Source organism: Cervus canadensis, chromosome 30 (genome assembly GCF_019320065.1).
Source record: "Cervus canadensis isolate Bull #8, Minnesota chromosome 30, ASM1932006v1, whole genome shotgun sequence".
Classification (NCBI taxonomy): Eukaryota; Metazoa; Chordata; class Mammalia; order Artiodactyla; family Cervidae; genus Cervus; species Cervus canadensis.
Window position 1 is genome coordinate 38,482,732 of NC_057415.1, and position 20,922 is coordinate 38,503,653.

Genomic DNA, 20,922 nt, shown 5'->3' on the forward strand with positions numbered 1-20,922 from the left:
GTTATAACAAGCTTGTATTTCTTTCATTGAAATCTAAAATTAAGGTTAAAAATTTAATAAGTATGCATGCACTCGTTGCTGGAGTTACAGATATTAAAGAGACATGATGTCTAGCTCGGGAAGTTTACAAGACTAGCAAGAGAGACAGACAATTAAACAATCACAATATTTCATGAAAACATGGACCACAATGAAAATACAAAGTGTGCAGGAGACAACTGTTCTTGAGGGAGCCGGCAAAGTCATCTTGGAAGCAGCAAAGTTGCATTCAGGCTGGACCTTAAAATAGGGGTAGGGCTTCCCTGGTGGCTCAGATGGTGAAGAATCTGCCTGCAATGCAGGAGACCCAGGTTCGATCCCGGGGTCGGGAAGATCCCTTGGAGAAGGACGTGGCAACCTACTCCATTACTCTTGCCTGGAGAACTCTAAGGGCAGAGGAGCCTGGCGGGCTACACTCTATGGCGTCGCAAAGAGTCGGACATGACTGAGTAACACTTTCAGGAGTTATGAGGCAAAAAAGATATTTTTTATTGTATACATTAAAGCAAATCTCACAAGTAAGTGGGCAAAATTTACATTTTAAACCAATATTTTTGCTTCAGTGGTTGGGTCAAATCAGTGTTTCCCAAAGTGTGGTTTGAGAGATGAATTTAGAAGGCACGTGAACACCACACTTGCTTTTACAGGCCATCTTCCATTTATAGCAAGTTATTCTGGTGCTCCATTCATGAGAAGGATACAAAGCTTCCTTTTAAAAATAAATACAGCTAATCCCATTTACTATGTGACCTTGTGCAATTGACTTGATCTCTTTGAACCGCCATGTCTTCATCGGTAATATGTAGATACTAAAAACACCCATGAAAGGGAAATTTTTTTTTAAATCAAAAAGCACAAGTGTTATTATCCCAATAGACTGTGAACTCCCTGCCTTTCTGTGCCCCCAAGGGACTCCACACAAGGTCTGGAGAATGACTGAATGATGACTGAAGGGCCCTCGTGCCAAACAAGGGGAACTTAAGGTGAACCACAGGTTCAGACGGACTGGTTGAGTCTAGGGAACGTGAATAGAGTTCATCATCCATGCAAATCCCAGTAGATCCCAGTGACCGATGGGGGCTTTGCATTCAGAAGGCACCTAAAGCTGTGATTTAGTTGATTAGCAATGTCTGATCACACACATTTTCCATGTATTCATTTCTTCATTCAACAGATATTTACTGAGTACCTCCTATGTGACAGGCACCTGGGATTCCAGCAGTGGACCGGACTGGGAAGTTCTTCCTCTTTCATGAGGTATCTAATGCAGCCCAATACTCCCCAGCTTACTGAAGGAGAGATGGCTCTGACAATACTCAGTGCTACATGAGTCCCCAAAGCGACTGTCCCTTATATGAGGCCATCGGACGTCCCCGACGGTGCAGTGGAGAGGAATCCGCCTGTTAACGCAGAGGACGTGGGTCCAACCCCTGGTCCAGCACGATGCCACAGGTCGTGGAGCAACCAAGCCCATGCGCCACAACGACTGCAGACTGCGTGCCTAGAGCCCCCGCTCTGCGACGAGAGGCCACCGCAGTGAGAAGCCCACACACCTCGACGAAGCCTCTCCTCTCAACGAGACCATGCGCGGCAATGAACCCAGGACAGCCAAAAACAGATCAGTGCGCACACGGGGCCACAGCCAGGGAATGGCAGACACAGGACCGGACCCAAGGCATGGGCCTCCCAACCTAGCAGTTTGGAATTTAGCAGGCTTGCCACCCCTGCTTGGCTCTCCAAGCTCTGCAGCTGCCCTCTCAGCCACCAGCCTTCCCACCTGGGGTCTCTCTTGGGGAAGGGGTGGCCTTCTCCACCCCAGCCAGGAACAGGTGGACTGGGGCCATTCTCCAGAGGGTCCTGCAATTTGGAGAGATGCTTCAGATGCCAGGAGAATAAAGTGGAGAAACGAAGCGAGGGAGGGAGGGACGGTAGGAGTCCGGCTATCGGCAGACCTGTAATTGGTTACTTGGGGCCATCAGCTTCTCCAGTCTCCCTCCCGGGGGAGGCTAGAGAGAAAGTAATTGAAGAAGGTTCCCTAACAAATTAGTGTGAGACTGGGCTGGAAATCTGAGTTGCACCTGGGTTCAGAGAAGAGGGTTTGCTCTTCAGACACCCCAGAAAGGACGCAGAGATGGAGGAGGGAAGGGAGGGAGTCAGCTTTATCCTGCTGCAGCAGCTTCCAGCCTCAGAAGCTCCTAAATGGAACCTTTCTCTTCCTCCTGGGCCCCTGCTAAGCAGAGGGGGCTGAAAAGAATCTCACATACCATGGGCTTTAATCTCATCACATGAGAAAGGGGGGGAAGCCCAGAAAGTGAAAGGGACTTGACCACCGACACCCCAAACCCCAGGACTCCTGGCCCCTAGGCCTGACCACTGGATGGCCCAGGCCCTGGCTCCAAGAGGTCTTTACTCACATGATGTCCTATGGATTGCCCTAAACACACTCCAGCTGCAAATAAAGGGGGGAGAGGATGTGTCCTAGGGATTAAGATACAAGTCTGTTTATTTTTGTTTATGTAACAGACATCTAGATAGCATTTGCTGATCTATATGCTCTACAGACTTTAGCTCTTGGATTCCTGATAGCAATCTCCTAATAAGCAACCCAGGGAAGTGGGTCCCTGCAGGGTGGTACAGAATATCACCCATCTCCCTCCCTATTCATTTGGTGCCACTCATTTGGTCAGAAAACATCTACTCAACTGTGCTTTCTGTAGTTGAGAAGACTGAGAAGATGAACAAGACACATTCCCTACCATCAAGGAGCTGTCAGATAAAGGCGTTTATTTCTTTTTTTTTTAATAAATGGGACTAAGCTATGAGGGGGCAGTGTGCCAGGGAAGACTTCTTGGGGGAGGTGATATTTGAGTTCTATGAGCAAGGGAGAAAATGAAATATGAACTGAGAAGAGGCAGTTTAAAAAAATAATAATTTAGATTGTGAAAAGGAATCAGGATTGTCTCTTAAGAGCAATGAGAAACCAAGCTGTAAACCAAGCTTTAAACCAAGGCTTTAAACAGGAGAGTGACAAGGTCTAATTTGCTTTTTGGAAAAGATCACTCTGTTTACTGTACAGAGCAGGGTTGGCAAACTTTTTCTGTAAAGAAACAATTAGGAAATATTTTAAGTTTTGCGGCCCAGATACCCGTTGTTGCTGCTACTCAACCCTGCTTTCACAACATGAAAGTAACCAGACAATATATACCTGAGGGTATGAGTGTGACCATGTTCCAATAAATCTTTATGGACACTGACATGTGATATTCATATAATTGTCACATATCATGAAACATTCTTCTACTTCTGATTTTTTTCCCAATGATTTAAACAAGTAAATGGGTTTGCAGACCATACAAAAGGCAGGCAGAAGCTAGATTTGGCCCATGAGCTATATATCAAACAACATAAAGGAAGGATAATGAGAAGAAGTATGAAGAACAGTTAGGAGACTGATGTAATAGCTCAAGGGAGCTTGGACAAAGGCGATGGCAGTAGGACGTTACGGGAGGTGAAGACGTTTGGGTCATTTTAGAAGTAAAACCAACGGGGCTGGCTGACTGAGAGAACGAGAGGCAAGGGAAGGGAAGTATCAGAGATGATTTCATCGCTTGAATAAGTGGGTGAATGATACTCTGGTTTTCTGAGATGGAGGAGATTGGGGTTCAGGGAACAAAGCATTTATTGGTAGTACAATCCCTCACAGCAGAGAGAGATGCACAGGGTCCCTGCAGGTTGCCAGATAAAACACTAGCTGTCCAGTTAAATTTGAATTTCTGATCATCGGAGAGTCATTTTTAGCATAACTACGTCCCAAATATTGCATGGGACATATGGGATGTAGTTATACTAGGCAAGTATTCATTGTCTGAAATTCAAGTTTAACTGGGCATTCTGCATTTTACTTTTTGCATTTATTTTTGTGCACAAAATATGCCAACCCTACCACGGGGGTATGAGTATTTGGGAGGGGGAGGGGGAAGGAAAAAGAAGAAAAAAGAAACCTCTACCTAAGCCTTGGAGGAAAAGGAGAAGGTTCCTCAGAAGAGGTCATTGCTGAGTGAAGGTTAGGTGATGGGCAGGTGAATCAGGGAGCAGGAAAGCATTCTCAGCAGAAGGAATATATCCTTTCTGGAATCAGGGGGAATATGCTCGGTCCCCCCAGAAATCTGCCAGGCACCAGTGAGGCTAGAGTCCCAGATGCCACAAGAAATGTCGGAGGCGAGCCTGCAGAGGTTCCCAGGGGCTACTGCGCCCGGGCTATGCAGGCACATAACAAGAATTTGGTACATATGTTAAAGTACGGATTCCCAGGCCCCTCCTGAGTGCCTCTGTAAGTCTGGAAGGGAAAACCTGGCTTCTAAGGTGATCCTGATTTAATGGGCTTCCCTCGTAGCTCAGTCGGTAAAGAATCTGCCTGCAATGCAGGAGACCCGGGTTTGATTCCTGGGTGGGGAAGATCCCCTGGATAGGAAAAAGTGAACTAAGTAACACGGGCCCTTTACCCCCGACAACCCCCAGAAGACTACGCAGTCACTGCTGGCTCTGAAGACTTGAAGAGAGTAAACCGGGTGATCAGAGCAGGGATAGCAGAGAACAAGCCTGCAGCCTCCCTGGGGGCTCCTGAGAAAGGGGGCTCAGTTCACTGAAGGCAGCATGGAGTCCAGCCTGCTTGTCCAACACCCCTCGGGGCTCCCCCAAAGCCCCTGGGCATCTGGCACCTGGCTCTCGGGGGTGCTGCCCCTCACTTCCTGCAGGGAGCCCAGCTGGCTCCATGCCTCTTGGGGCCACCCTGCCCACCTTCCCCTGTCCTCCCACCACTGAAACGATTCCCCCAAACACAGCTATGACTGTGACTGGAAATCTCTTTACTGCTGATTCTGCTAATGGAAATGTTCCTTCCCTTTTCGGCTGCTTGCAAAGCCACTCGTGACTTCCCCTCCGGGTGCCTGAGAGCAGGGCTTTGTCAGCCAGCCGCCACCAGAAGGGAGAGGGCTCTGCCCAACTCCCCTCCTCCCTCCCCAGCACCCACCTGCCTCAGGCTCAGCCTCCCAGCTTCTCTGGCCAAACTGTCCTCACACAACCCCGGAGTGCCCCGTTCCCGGGCTCCCGGAGAGGGAGCAGAGATCAATGGTCAATTTCATCCTTTTTCTGCCTTGCTGCGGCGGGGGTGGGGGGGGGGAGGGAAGGAGGGCACCCGGGAGTGGAAAGAGGGGGAAGGGAAAAGGGAATTTGCATTCATTATTTATTCATACCTCCACCTCCTTCCATAAAAAGGATTCCAGGTGGCTAAGAGGCACGGAGCATAACTGTGCCAGACGCGCAGCATCTCCGCAAGGATCATATGGCTTAGTGTAAGTAAAACTGAGCACGGGCCGGGGGGTGGGGCGGGGAACCTCTCCAAGAATGATGATCGCAGCCACTCAGAGAAGTGACTGCCATGGTACTTTCACGTTTTGATGGGCAGAGACTCAGAGATGTGGCGTACCGCGTCTACAGTTAAAACGCAGTGAGCCAGGGTTTGACCCCAGCGCTTTGGGTCTTCAAGCTGGCACACGCCGTCAGAGGAGCTGGGCTAGAGGAGGCTGGATTTTGCTGGGGCTTAGCTGTGCGGCATGCCTGCTAAGTCACTTCAGCCGTGTCCGACTCTGCGATCCTACGGACTATAGCCTACCAGACTCCTCTGTCCATGGGATTCTCCAGGCAAGAATACTGGAGTGGGTTTTCCGTGCCCTCCTCCAGGGGATCTTCCCAACCCAGGGATCAAACCCGTGTCTCTTAAGTCTGACCTACATAAGCAGGTAGGTTCTTTACCACTAGCGCCACCTGGGAAGCCGTTGGCTTAGCTGTGGAACCCTGAAAAATGCACTTATTTTTGCTAGGTAAATGAGGGTGTTGGGCTGGATCTCAAAGGCATTCTTTGAGCCAGCTCTAATATTTTAGGAGAACCATACACTATTTATTAGGATTTTTACAGCATCATATATAAATATTATATAGATCCCATATGCATAGATAATACAGAACAAATTTCATAATTTCATTTTCAAGGCAAGAATATTAAAATGGCACAATGCTGCTAGAAGTACTAAGACAACAAAAGTCAACTTGGGGTGAAGGGGAGAAATGACAAGGAGGTGTATGGAGTCAAACTGGGGCTGTGAATCAGACCACAGATGCCTGAGAATTTCTAGAAAAAGAATGTAGAGCTTCTCTAAGTCCCTGGAAGGCCTAGGCAATAGTTCCCCTCGTGTAACAGTCTGTCCAGCAGAAGCTGGAAAAGCACTGGGAGGAGGAAGGAGAGAGGCAGAGGGCGGGTGGGGAAGGAGGAAAATCTAGAAGGCACGGCAGCATCAGAACTTGTTTTTTTTTCCCCCCACAGATTTGGTTTTTTAGAACTTGCTCTTGGAGTAGCCCAGCGGTAATGGGGGACATGGAGAGAAAATGAGACACAGCTCGGAGCCCTCCTGGCAAACTGGCAGGCCCTGGGCGATGCTGAGTCAGCTCCCGGCAGCCCAGAGACAAGGTGCTCAATCCCTCGGGCCTGGGAGGCTGTGACACCTGAAGTTGCTAGATAAGAAACGTCTGCAACTTCTTAGTAATAAGAAGTGGAAGAGATAAAAAGTACAAGAGGTTGGCAAAGGGCTGGAAACTCATGAGCACTGCTAGTTCTGTGCCTCTCTGGGAGGCAGAGAGAACACGGGGTTTGCAACCAGGCAGACCTGGGACTGGACTCAGCCGTAGGACAGCTGTGTGATCCTGGGTGTGCCCCTTAGCTCCTCTGGGCCCCCCACCTCTAACGTGAGATGCGTCCTCTCTGTCTTTCAGCACTATTCAGTTCAGTTCAGTCACTCAGTCGTGTCCGACTCTTTGCAACCCCATGAACTGCAGCACGCCAGGCCTCCCTGTCCATCACCAACTCCCGGAGTCCACCCAAACTCATGTCCATTGAGTTGGTGATGCCATCCAACCATCTCATCCTCTGTCGTCCCCTTCTCCTCCCGCCTTCAGTCTTTCCCAGCATCAGGGTCTTTTCCAACAAGTCAGCTCTTCCCATCAGGTGGCCAAAGTATTGGAGTTTCAGCTTCAACATTAGTCCTTCCAATGAACACCCAGGACTGATCTCCTTTAAGATGGACTGGTTAGATCTGCTTGCAGTCCAAGGGACTCTCAAGAGTCTTCTCCAACACTGCAGTTCAAAAGCATCAGTTCTTTGGTACTCAGCTTTCTTTACAGTCCAACTTTCACATCCATACATGACCACTGGGAAAACCATGGCCTTGACTAGACGGACCTTTGTTGGCAAAGTAATGTCTCTGCTTTTTAATATGCTGTCTAGGTTGGTCATCACTTCCCTTCCAAGGAGTGAGCGCCTTTTCATTTCAGCACTATGGGGGGGAGGAAATAAAATAACAGATGTGCCAGTCCTGCATCCAGGACATAGTCAATGTCCGATAAATGGTCAGTCTTTTCACCTTCTGTCTCAAGACAGAATGGTAAGGTCTGGAATCCCAGCTCCCCCTACCCCAGGGGCCTAAGGGGGGAGGAAGACACACCAGACTCGGAGTCAGGAGCCTGGACGTGGTTCCTGCCCTACCACTGACTTGCTACGTGACCCCAACTTCTTTAAGGGCTTCATTTAGCCAATGTCTGACATTCTCACCATTCATGACAAGTGATGATCCGGAAACCACGATGCATCATTTCCCTCAAAACCTTCAGTGCCTCTCTGCTTGGCACAATGCAAAGGTGCTCATTCATTACCCGGCTTCCGTGATTCTCAAGGAAAGGTCTTCCCTAAACTCAGCTCTCTCTTCTAATCAAGCGGTCTCCTTACTCACCCTATAGACACTACTCAGAATAATAAGGAGGCAGGAGAAGGTAGAGGCAGGAGCTGCAAGAACTCACAAGAGGGAAGGTTTCACGGAAGAGGTGGCATTTCAGCTCAGCCTGAACGGAGAAGGGGAGTTTCAACATCCCGCCAGTTCTGCACAGTGTGGATTCTGTGATGAGACTTGGCAAGCCCAAGTTTCTAGTCATCTAAGATGCCCTGAACACCCAGGATGTGCCACACACAGGGCGAGTCATTGCTGCCCCCGAGATGAAGGAGGGATGTTCTCTGCTACGGAGATCCCAAACGAGTAGCACAAGATGGACAAATCCGCGAGCTCAGCTCTCCTTCTGCCCCAAGCCACCATCACTGCTCACCTGAACAATCTCCCAGACCTTCCTCTCCCATCACTGCCCCTCTGGATGGCAGCCTGAGCAATTCCTTTGAGACAGGAGTCCATGGGGCTCACAACAAATGCCTAAATCCGATTTCCTCTCCTATCCTTCCTGCTCACGCCACTCTGGCCATGAGGGCCTCCGTGCCAGCCCTTGAACACTCCAGGCACGCTCTGGAGTCAGGTTTGTGCTGGAGCCGTTCTCTGCCTGCAATACTCTTCCACACCTGTGCTTGGAGACACTTTTGTGGCCTTCAAGTCTTAGTTCAATCCTACATTCTCAATAAGCAATCTTTTGACTCTATAAGCCATCATTTGGTTCTATTTAATATTAAAACCGATTTCATCTCCAAAATGTCCATTTTCTTTTTTCCGTAGTATCTATCACTTCTCACATACTACATAGTTTTCCTATGTATTATGTTTATTGTTATCATCTTCTCCCCAACATACACTTGCACACACACACACATACTTGTGGATATGAGCTCTCTCAACACAGGGGTCTAGGTCTCTTGTTCTCCCATACATCTTAAGCACTTGGAGCAGTGCCTGGCAAGCTCCAGGTAATTCTAAGGGACCGGCCACTGTCACGCCAGTCTTTATATCACTAGCGGGCCCCAAGGCCCAGAGTGTCCAACTTCAGTGCCAAGAGGTCAGGAAAGGCTTCAGAGGTAAGTTGACATTTGAATTCAGCCCTGAAAGGTAAGAAAGGATTTTCCCAGGGCCTTTGGGGGCAGAGTTATAGAACAAGGAGGAAGGGGTCTTATCACAGGCTAGTCTGGGCAGAGTCTGATCATGAACCTTGTAGCTCAATCAGAAACTCGAACTTCATACTAAGAATGATGGGGAACCAGTGAATTAGGAGACGACAGCCATGATCAGGTTTGGGCTTTGAATGAAATCCCTGTCTCCAAGTACAGAGGATGGATTAGGGAGGATAAGACTAGGGGAAGAGAGACCAGGGAGTTGACAGCTGAAATTGTAGTCAGGAGAAGTGTCGAGATCTGAGGCTGCCAGGGGCCTGACAGTGAGGATCGAGCAAGGGTGCCTTCTCAGGTGAAAACCCTAATGGATTATAACATGCAACATCCTTGTCAGTGTTTGACTCACAGAGGGGCTGCCTGCATGTTCTAGTATGCCAGTAAGGAAGCTTTCGATCCCGCATCTGACTTTGGGTAGTCACCACCCCCCTCCCAATCCGAAGAGAAGTCTTCATGGGGGTGGGGGGGACTGTTGTCCTTAAAAAAAAAAAAAAAAAAAACTGCAGACATCAGTGAGGAGCCAGGGAGAGGAGAGCAGAGCGCAAGCGATGGGGAATACAGCCAGTCCTGCCAAGCACCACTGCCTGCCTCCTCCTGGGGCAGAGATGCTGCAAGCTCTGCTGGGAGGAAAGACAAGCCAGCTCTCTCTCACGATAGTTAATCTTCTGTTGCCACTAGCTGGTCAGTATGAGAACTTGGGAAAGTATCAGTTTTGCAAAGGAAGCATCTCTATAATGTTGCTCCATTTCAAGGTTAAAGCTGACTTTCTTTTTCTGGAAAACAGCAGGCTTCTGCTTACCCTCATGGGTAGCTAGAATGAAGAGTCATGAGGTTTCCTCCTTCCCCCAGCACAAAACCCAACGGCTCAGGCTCTCAGGAGAGACTAGCGCCAACCAACTGGATCCCTGGGCAGGAGAACAAATTCCACTTCCCTAGAAGGATCTCTTCCTCCTTAGATATTTTAGTTTGGGTTTGTTTTACAGGAAGAGGAGGAGAGTCTTGGAGTGCCTTATGATCATCAACCAAGGTGCACACCTGAGATGTATTTAGCCCAGACCCATGTGTCAGTGGTTAGTGTGATGGAGGAGACACAGAGTGGGATTCAAGAACACGGAGTTTAAGTTGGAACAGCTGGTCCTTAGGTGGGTTTCTTCCCTTGTCTGGGTGCCTGCCTTACCCTATAATACGGAGGGGGTGGATTCAGCACCCTCTGAGAGGCTGTGATGCTGTAAGCTCAACACTGATGGTCATGGTAACAGTCTTCATGGCTCCACTCAAAGAAGCCACTGCTGTTCTCCATCATTCTCTCTCCCCAGCATGTTCACACCACCCCATGGCAGCCAGCGGCTAGTTTACAGCCAGGCAAGGAGGTGAGAAGCAGGACGCTTTGCCTGCCAGAGGCCTAGTCAAAACTACCGGTGGACTTGCTGTAAATTAAAATCATTGAATGATCTTGTGGCCTGAAGGCTCCATTCAGGAAAATGATCCAGCTCTGGATCACGAAAGCTTGCAGGCCTGTGCTGTCAAGCTGGCTGGGGCCCCTGACCCCCAGAAACAGCAAATCTGGACAGTCTTGACCCAGCCTGGACCTCTGAGCGCTAAAATGCATCCTCCTCTCACCCTGCCTCAGCCCACTCTCCGTAATATAGTATAATGGTCCCTTGCTATCGACGGAGGATTGATTCCAGGACCCGACCTGCTTCTAGCAAGCTAAGGAGGTGGCAGTCCTTTATATAAAATGGTGTAGTGCGGTCAGGTGGTTGAATCTGTGAGTGTAAAACTATGGCCAGAGAGAGCAGATTGTACTTTTTGAGGGCAGATAATACACCTGTCTCTGCCCTAATTATTAAATAGACTTCATCAGACTTGAGCTGGCAAAGGAATGGAGACAGAATGAGGGAAGAAAGCAGAAAGTGGAGGGAAAAAACTCAGATCAGAGGCCCCTGAACCAACCCCCTTATTAACAATGTCCCAGAAGCCTGGACCATCACAGCAGGATGGGGCCTTGAAGTCTGAGTGCTACTGAAATATTCTAGTGAGAAGGGACCTGGAGCCTAAATAATATTTTTTAAGCGTAGCTTTGTTTGAAGACATCAAATTCACCCTCTCATCCACCCCACCTCTCATCTCTCCCTCTTACCCATACGGGGAGGTGGGGGGAACACTGGAATTTATTTTAATGAATATTCTGTGGTCAGAAATCCCTACGGAAAACCCAGATTATTCTATTTGTTTTTTCTTCCCACTTAAAGACTGGAATCAACCTTCAGAATCAAACAAGAAATCAGAACGGGCAGATAGCCTCAATGCCTCTGGTCCCTTCCCCAAATGCCTGCCAAATAGTTGTGTGGTGCCTCGCTCGAAGGGCTTCCTCCCATGAGAACCCTGTCATCACTAAAGGCCAATCCTTGGTTGTCCAACACATCCTCTGGTCGTGTTGCCCTCCACACCCTTGGTATTTGCACCTTTAGGACATTCCTTACAACCAGACAGAAAAAAAAAAAAAACTCAAAAAAAGTATGTGCCTCATTCTCTATTGAAATTCAAATTCGAAGGAAATTGCTCCAGCTCTCCTTAGGCTAGTGGCCTGTCCTTGGGCTAACTTCCTGTTGCTAGCAATCCTTCTATCCTAGTGCCCGCTCCCTTGGTCCTGGAGGTTTTTCTCTTTTTCGGCGTCCATTTTCATCTGTATTTAACAAGTCTTTGCAGACCTGACCAAGCTGGCATTTCAGAGCTTCTTTGTCCTCCCCTCAGGCCGATCAGCTTCCTGCAAGGAGCATCCTTTCGGGAAAGGGCTTCAGGACACTGCCAGGCCTACTCACGCAGATCCTTTGAAAGACACACTACCGGATGGTCTTCCTTCTCGAGACACCCTGCCCCAAAGACAGAGCAATGTTCCTCACCTGTGTGATTTGTAACACAGGCAAATTAGTAACAAATGCTGACAGTGAGTGGTTTATTCCATTTTATCTCTTCTCCCCCTTTCACTGAATCAAGGCTGGTGGTAAACAGTCCAGCCCAGCCACTATCAAGCACAGGAAAAAGGATGCCATTTCCCTACCGGTGGGCATGAAAGCTAAATCCACAGGCACACTCGGGGGCTGCCTGGGGGCTGAGGAGAACTCCGTGACGCGCCTGTTCACCTCCAAAGCCCTGCACTGACAGTTGCCCCTGTTCGAATTCTTTCTTTTCCATGGGTCCTTCCTGACACCCCCATGCTACCAGCAAAGAAGAGGAGAGCGTGAGAAGCAAGAGCAGTTAAGTCAGACTTACAGAGCACATCAGGGCACTTCAAGTTCATAGAATCTTTACACCAGAGGATTATTTTAGGGCTCATCCACCCACTCATATTGCAGCATGAAAGAACTGAAGATCTGGGGATAAGTGACTTGTTCAAGGTCACAGTGGGCCACAGCTGAGCGTTCCAGGTCCTAACAGGCATCAAGTCCCCAAGCTGTACTGCAGCATTCAACGTCTCCCCCAACCCATCCTCCATGGCTCACTCAGTTTTTTCCTGTCCAGGAAGTGTCCCCAGCTTTCTCTGAGTCTCAAGAGATATCTTCCCTCCCTGACGTTACAGAAAGTGTCCTCTCCATCATTCCCTGGCACCGCTGCATCGGATGCCCTTTGATATCCCACGAGTCAGGAAACTTCGAGTTGGCAGGGTCACTGGAGGTCATTTAACTCATGCCTCTTTCTCACACTCTCATACTTCAGCACACCAGCGCAGCTGAGTTCCCTTAGGAAAGGCTCTTGTGTTGCTCGTTACGTTTCTCTTCAAGACTCTGCTCTATGCCCTACATAAATGTAACCAGCCCCTCGATGCATATTTGGCTCAAGATGGCTTGAGTTTAGCAATTACCAAGAATGTAGGAGCCTGGTGGACTGAGATTCCAGTCCCAGGTCTGCATTTACTCACACTGAGCCCTTGGACTAGGCACCTCTCTAAAGAATGTTGCCTAATCTGTAAAATGGGAATCAATTACAGCAGTCCCCCGTATTCCATGTGAGTAAATAATAAAAGGCTAGAGCAAAGCTCTTTGCACCACATTAAGGATGCAACAACGATCTGCTATTCCTTGATCAAGTTTAAGAAACTTCACTTTATCAGTGCCACCAACTCAGACTCTAAAGAAGAGGCCCAGACATAGAAACTTGGGGGAGGGGGTGGTGTTTCACCTCTGAGGGAACTTCCACCTACATAAAGCAGGCTGGAACATGAAGGGAAGATTAGAAACACGAAGAAGAATGGACCTGGAGAAAAGTCTTTTATGTCTGGGCACTCCTAATAATAGAGCTAATAGCTCAAACAAGAGAGGCAGAACGGGGGGAGGGTGGGCCAGGGATGCCAGTGACTTTCGTGAGTAGGGATGGTAGAAACGGTGTGCAAATTAACTTTAAGGGCCCCCAACTGGACTGGGAGTAAAGTGGAAACGCGACCTTTCACTTGTTTGTTCGCCCCCAGCTCCCTTTAACACCAGGGACAATTTACCATCACGAGCTCTGGGTCCACAACCCTAAGCATGGCCCAAAGGCTTTGGCAGACACTACCACCCCCTAGCGGTGGCTCCACACACCCCACTATCGGCAAGATTCAGCGTTTACCGACTTTGCATGCACATCTGTGGCACATGCCGTCTCCAAATCGCGTGGACTCGCAACCTAAGAGTGAAAGACGCATCCAACTCACGGGAGACAAACACGAGACAGGGATGTTTAGAAGGTCTGAAGGGATGATGGGATGGGGCTGCCTGGGGACCCTGGGGGAGATATGGCCGTAAATGACTCACAGCGTCACCCCCCTGCAGCCCTCGTTTTCAGCCAGCCTGGCCCTCGCAGAGCTCACTGTGCACTCTGTGTTTACAGGCAAACAGTGGAAGACCAACACAAACAGAAAGCCCACGTCTCCCTACACAGCTCGTGCGATACTTGGCCATCTGGTGACTACCTCGCTAGCCAAATCCCTGGCAGGAGTGCCTTGAGCTGCCAGTCCAGGGCGCTGGGGGAGGAGGAGGAGGAGGACCCAGAACCCCCAAAGGGCTCAGAGCCGCCAAGGAGGACGGCGCCCCGGCACTCCACAGCAGGCAGTCTCCGCCGGGCTCAGCCGCCTGCGTCAGAGAAGGCAGAAGGCTCCGAGTGGAGGGTGCCAGGAGTCTCTCGGGCTGAAGCCTGGGCCCTGGGGGATTTGAGTGGCTCAGTTCCTCCCTCAGCTCCTCCTCTCTCAGCCTGCCTCAGGCTCCCAGGCATTCATTCCCTCTTGAAAGCCAAAGTTTGAAAAGGCAGGGGCTGCCAGCTCCAGGAATTCTGGGGTGACTCCTGTAGGTGGATGGACCCAGTCCCCACATCCGAGGGGGTCGGGATGCTCTGGGGTTCTCACCTCCAAGTCATGCCATATGCAACCAGGAACGTTCCCCCTTTCCCCCTCACTTGCACAGCTTTTTAGGGGGATTCCCACTCCCGACCTCTCTGGACAAGGTTGGGACTGGAAGTGTAGAAGGCACACCTTCCATTTCTCTGGAAGGGCCCTTGCCTGCCTGGGGTCGCAGGAGCCGGGCAGGAACCCAAGGTTAGCTCCTCAGCTAAGGATAAGCGCCAGCCCCATCGCCTTATTGGAAACGGGCATCCCACAAGTGCACGTGGGAAGGGTCACTGGGGTGTGCAAGCGTGTGTGTGAATGTGTATGTATCCACGCAGGCGTGTGTATGCTTGAATGTGTGTGTGTGTGTGTGTGTCGCACGCCAGACTCGCTGCCGCGGGAAGTCCCCCTGGGAACCTGCAAGACGGTCTCCCGCCTAGCATCCCAGAAAGCATGGCAGGCTCAGGTTACAGCCAGCCAGGGAGAGCCCGGGGCCAGGAACCCGAGGCACAAGCTCAGACCACGAGAGGGCCTGGCACTCGCTCAGATCTCCAAAAGGCCGGCACGAAAGGCGAGGGGGTGGGGGCGGGGGGAAGGAAGGGTCTCTGGACAGAGGAGTCCAGTCCATTGATTACTCTTTGGGGGTTCTTGGGCGAGCAAAGAGTTAACCTCAGAGGCTCAAGCCCGGATCCTGAAGGCGTGTGACCTCGAAGGCCCACCCCGAGGTGCCTGAGCCGAGCCGGACCCCGGTGAGGCCAGGGACCCGGCGAAGGGGGTCTAGAGTCTGCAGCGAACCCCAGCGCCTTCCCGGAGCTGTCTTTGGCCAGACTCCGACAACCAATCGCACCCCGCGCCCCCAAGAGGGGAGGGGAGAGAGAGCGATCAACCAGCGCGGGAGAGCGAAGGGGGAACAACATTTTTGTAAACGCTCTCCGAGATAATTAAGCTATCAATTACCCGGGTGGGAATCAGCTGTGCTTCCCGCAGCTCCACGGAAGGGCCGACTCCTCCGGGATTCGCGCCGGGAACCAGCAGGCAGCAAGCTGCTGGCGAACTTTCTGATTAACTTTTCCGTTTGAGCCCCCACCCCACCCCCCCTCCCTCTCCCCTCTCCCCTCCCCATGTCACGCCTTTAAGTTATTATTAGCCCAGTGAGTGAGCTGCGAGGACAAACCTGCTCTACCTTGCGAGGGGGTTAGGAAGGCGAATGCGACAACGGGGATGGAAGGAGAATCAGAAAGTAGAGACCTAGGGTTCTGAACCCCAGGCCTCAGAAACCGCTAAATCCTCCCCGACCCCATTTCATAGATGGCTAAAACTGAGGCCCAGAGAGGGGAAGCGACTTGGCCAAGGTCACCCAACCCACAGGGAAACCGAGTGTATGCGGACTGAGGGATTCTACATGGAGCTACTGCGCTCCGATTGTCTAGAAAACCTATCCCGAGGAGCAGAGCCAAGAACTCTTAGGCGAGAGCGAGGGGGCGGTAACAAGCCGGCGGCCCACGGCCGTGCCCGGAGAAGCGGTTGGCGGCTGGACCCAGACCTGGCTTGCGAGCGGGGTTCACCGCGGCCCCTAGCGCGAGTACTCGCATCAGCTGGGGTCTCGGCGTCCGGGATGGACCGCGGCAAAGCTCAACGTCTGCACTGAGAGACGGACCCCACTGCGGGAGGGCTGGCACGCCCCCCGGCTCCCGCCACGCGCTCATCCCAACCACCTGTACGCCCTCCGGGCCCCTCAGCTGCCCTCACTCGACCCCGAGCGGGGCAGCCCGGGGCGGGAATCCCCAGGGCGCCCCCACCCGTCCTGCTTCACTCAGGGGCTCCCGGTTCCCCGGGACCCCGCGAGTCCCGGCGCCAAGCCTTACCCAGGGTGAAGAAGGGCAGCTCCGTGTTGTCCAGGTCGTCCTGCACCGCGACGCGCCCCGGCAGCTCGTTACGCACAAAGAGCAGCAGGCGCGACTCGGCGGCGGTGCCCGCGGAGCCGGCGGAGCCCGGGGACGCGGCGGCGGCCCCGGTCCCGGTCCCGGCCCCGGCGCGGGTGCCGCTCCAGCCGATGTCGCTCTCCCGCAGGGCAGGCAGCGTGGACACCGTGACTGTCTTGAGCCGGCAGGGGCTGTCGGGCTCCCGCGAGGCGGCGGCGGTGGCGCCGGCCAGCAGGAGCAGGAGCAACAGCGGCGGCGGCGGGTGGAAGCCGAGCCTCAACCGCCCCCGGAGCCCCGAGCTGGGGCCGGGGCTGCGCCGGGCGCCGGCGGCGGCCATGGCGGGAGCGGCTGCGGGGCTGCGGGCGGCGGCGGCGGCGGTGGCGAAGGAGGAAGGAGAAGCGGCGGCGGCGGGCGCCGAAGCGAACCGGGGCGCCGGAGCTAAGGAGCCGTGGCAGCCGCTCGCCAGCAGCCCCCGGCTCGGGGCTCCGCCTCCCGACCGGCCCTGGCCCGCCCCCCCGCGCCGCCTCCCCGGGCCCCGCCGCCCGCCCCCTTCGCTGGCTCTCCCCCCGGCTCAGACCCGGAGCGTTTCGGAGGCTCCGCCCGGCCTCGTGCAAATCCCAGTCGCCCCCGCCCCCCCGCCTTTCCCAGGATGCCCCGATCCGCCCCGCACAATATTCTTTAGCCTCGGCACCCCTTTCCAGATTCCTAAGACTCGGGGACCCCGGGCGCTCCCCCTAAGTCCACCTAATAACCCAGCTCTCCCAGCTTCACCCCCGCCCTCGCTCCACCCGGAGGCTGCACCTGGGGGCGCGCGGTAGCCCAACCTTGCTCCAGGCCCCGCCTTCTGAGAGGTAGGGGGACGCCTCTGGATGGCCAGGACTGAACTTTGTCTCCCCTTAAGCCCAATAACAAGTCCTGTACCCTTTCTTGAGTCCCGGAAATAATTCCTTGTGGTCTCCAAGGCCCCTCCCCACCCGCTTGCCCACAACTCTGGACTTCATTCTCCCACCGCTAGGACCCCCCCCCCCCCATCTACCCAGGTCTCGGAGGGGTCCCGACAGCTGATGAACTCCCCCCTCTAACCCCCAACCCCGCCCCCTACACGGACCCGGGCAGGATGTTCTGGCCCCCAGCCTGCGCCCGGCGAGCCAGCGCTTCTATTCTGGATGCCTGCTCCTAGCGAGGAGCTGCTCTACTTGGCTGCTCTGTGTGCGAAATTCCTGAAAAGGGTGCGAGGTAGGGGTTACTCCCTCGGCTTCTGGCTCCCAAGGGCTCCTAAGTCTACTGCCTGAGTCCCAGAGGAGGGGTCTGTTCACCCGCTCTTCATCCCCGCACCCGTCCTTTTTCTCCTAGATTCTAGTTGAACTGTAAACCGAGGTCCCCAGACACAGGACAACCTTTTGGCCCCGGGTCAGTGCTCTCCGACCCACATACCTCGGATCCCCCAGGGAGTCATCCCCTCTATAGGGATGTGGACCTCGAGCAGTGCTCCCCTCGCCTCACTCCCCCCTCTTTCTTCATCTTTCCTCTCTCTGTTCTCTCTTTCATCTCTCCAAATACACATTTCATTCTTACTTGGCTTGACTTTAATCTTGTAAATGCCCCTTACCTATTATTTGTGAGCCATTTCCCATCTCCCCGGGTTTTTCTTTTTTTGCCCGTCTGTGCTTTTGGTGGGGGCTCCTCCCCTAGTCACTTCTCTCATGTTAGCTCTCCCCGCTCTGCCACTTCTCCATCCTGTCTTTAACCCTTCATGGGAATGGCCTTTCTCCCTCTCCCATCACATTTTATTTACTTTTTCATGACTTTGAATAAAGCGAGAGGACTGGAAAGAAGGAAAAAGTTAAAACCTGTCTTGTGACCTTGGGCTTAATTATACTGTTTAGTAAGCATTCTCCAAGTGCTGGACCTGTACCTATGCTAACTTTTATACGTGAACATGTTCTAGTGAGATGGGTGTCAGGATTCCCATTTTCCAGATGAGGAGACTGAGGTCAGGAGATCAGGGAGGTAAAGGGGCCTCCCACGGTTACAGAGAGAATGAGCACAAGAGCGGAGATCTGAACTCCAAGCGCCAAAGCTTTGGCTGTTTCGACTGAATCACACTGTCCTCAGTGACCTTGGGAAAGCCCACCCATCAAAGATACCGTGAAAGGCATGTCTGCATGAACACATTTGGGTCTTTTTGGACTCAGAGGCTTGTAAGGGATGCTTCTCCTGTCTCAGTTTACTCAGCTGTGAACCTGGCGTGGGGGTGGGGTCAGAAATCTGGCCTTTCAAGTCCTCAGATCCTAAATTGTCTCCTGCCGCCCTGGTGCCTGCTCCAGTTCATTTACTCCTCCAAAATATGTCGCCCTGGCTCCCTCAGTCTCTCCTTTGTACCCTTACAATCCGCCACTATCCTCTGCAATGGGGCTTTCTGATTTTCTATGCCCCTTTCTTCAAATATGCTGACATAGTCCATTTATAGAAGTGCACACCAGGAAAAAAAGGGCTCCCTTATGTAAGGCAGAGTCTGTGCAAGTCCTTCATGGACCTCTGGTACAAAGGCCTGTCGAATGAGACCAACACTTTCATTCATTCATTCACCACCGAATATCTCGGGCCCCTACCAGGCACTATAAGGAGATGCAGAGATGGATAAACACAACTCCTGCTCTTGGAGAGCTTATAATGTTGGGGAGGGAGGTGTGGGGATGAGAGAGCACAGGAATATCTCAGACACCAGGCAGGCAGGCAGACGTGTGTTTCTTTTATGAGATGCTCTGAAACATGTGCTTGGAGAAATCAGAGCAAGCTTCCCAGAGGAGGTGGCAATGAAATTGAGCCATGTAGGTCTCGTGGCATGGGAGTGGACATTACAGGTTAAAGCTGGCATTTGGCATTCCTAGCCGCTGCTCAGTGTCTGAATGAATCCCTTTCTTAGTTTAGAGGGTGCTTTACTCTCTGAGCCAGAGTCCACTTCCCATGAAGAGGCTACAATTTCCAGCTACTTTCAGCTTCCACTGCAACTAGGGTTGAGCATGTGACTCAGAATTCACCAATCAGATTCACCCATGCCAGATGCTGGGAAAGAAGCTAAAAATTAGGCAGAATCCAGTTGGGCACCAGAGTGGTAACAGGTGGGGCAGTTACATCCAGATTTCAACACTAGTGGAAATTGTTCTAACACTGCTGCTTAGAGCAGTTTCATTTGGTGTCAAAAGTGTGAATTACCCTGTTGGTACCTAGCTGCAGCTACAATAGCTCCATCAGTCATTCCTGTGATGTGACTTGGAGTGGTGCTCTTGACTTCACGGACTTCAGCCCAGATCCCGTGACCTCCTGGAGATTCTGAGTAATATCACTACCGAATTCTGTTACTGCTTAAATGATCAGAAGTGATATCTGTTGCTTGCAACTAACACCCCTGACTGAGAAGAGAAAGTGGAAACCAGTGGAAGGCACCAAAGGCCAAGCTCACAAAGGGAAATAGAGGAAGTTCTTTAAGGGGAAGTCGAGGTTGAAGTTGAGACAAAAAAGGCAGGCAAGGAATTTTCTGTTCATGTTGAGGAGGACCCACTTTATCTAGTAGGCAGTATTGAATTGGGAACAGCTACAGGAAAATAATTCATACTTCTGAGCATATAGTCTGTAGCTTCAAAACTTTATGCTGAACATCAATGAATGATGATAACAATTCCTGCCTTCTGGTGGTAGGGAGACTTCAGCAACTATTATGCAAAGTGCTTAACATAGTAGGTGCTCAATAAATTATGACTGCTGTTTTGATGTCTAATCTCAGCAACATCTGGAGGGAGGCTTGTTATCCCCACTTGATAGAGTTGGAGTTTGAGTCTCAGGGAAGCTAAGGAACTTGACTTTGATCACGCAGTTACCAAGTGTTGGAACTCACGTCTGCGTGACTCCTAGGTCCTCGCTCTCTCTGCAGCAGCACACCACCTTCCTGCCCCAAGCCCCCCCCACCCCCCGCCACCTACCCTCAGGACGCTAGGACCTCCCTATTCACACTCTGATGCCCTCTCTTGTGGCCACTGATACCCCTTTTTTCACCCTTCCCCTCTCTTACTAAGTCACAGTTCATTATTGACTTAATTAGTTACAATTCATGATTGATGTAATTTATTCTTCTCTAGGGTCCTTTCATACCCCCATCTCTGACTCCAGTGATCTGAAATTCCTTTTCATTCTTCCTAACCCCTTCCAGCACCCCCAGCAAATGTTTCCTCTTGCTTCATCTTTCATATTTGCCTTTATAGGTTGCTTTGTAACTTTTTTTTCCTTTTTTTCTTCCCCCACCTTACTGTACTCTTTTTTTTTTTTAACTTCATCTAGTCAAAGCTATGGTTTTTCCGGAAGTCATGCATGAATGTGAGAGTTGGACCATAAAGAAGGCTGAATGCCAAAGACTTGATGCTTTCAAACTGTGGTGCTGGAGAAGACTCTTGAGAGTCCCTTGGACAGCAAGGAGGTTAAACCAGTCAATCCTAAAGGAAACCAACCCTGAATATTCATTGGAAGGACTGATGCTGAAGCTCCAAAACTTTGGCCACCTAATGTGAAGAGCTGACTCAGTGGAAAAGACCCTGATGATGGGGAAGATTGAAGGCACGAGGAGA

At 51.6% G+C, this 20,922-nt stretch overlaps 1 protein-coding gene across 4 annotated transcripts in view; it reads right to left on the bottom strand.

The window, feature by feature from the left end:
* Positions 1-17,009, bottom strand: part of ASTN2 (astrotactin 2) — a 989,097-nt gene extending 972,088 nt beyond the window's left edge. For 2 of the 4 annotated variants that reach the window (XM_043453336.1, XM_043453334.1), the window contains exon 1: positions 16,247-16,997. In XM_043453336.1, the coding sequence (XP_043309271.1) occupies positions 16,247-16,640 (394 nt within the window). In that variant the 5' untranslated portion in view covers positions 16,641-16,997. Of the gene's footprint in view, positions 1-16,246 lie in introns of all 4 variants that reach the window. The other 2 variants (XM_043453335.1, XM_043453337.1) reach the window with 2 other exon arrangements.
* Between the last annotated feature and the right edge of the window lie 3,913 nt (positions 17,010-20,922).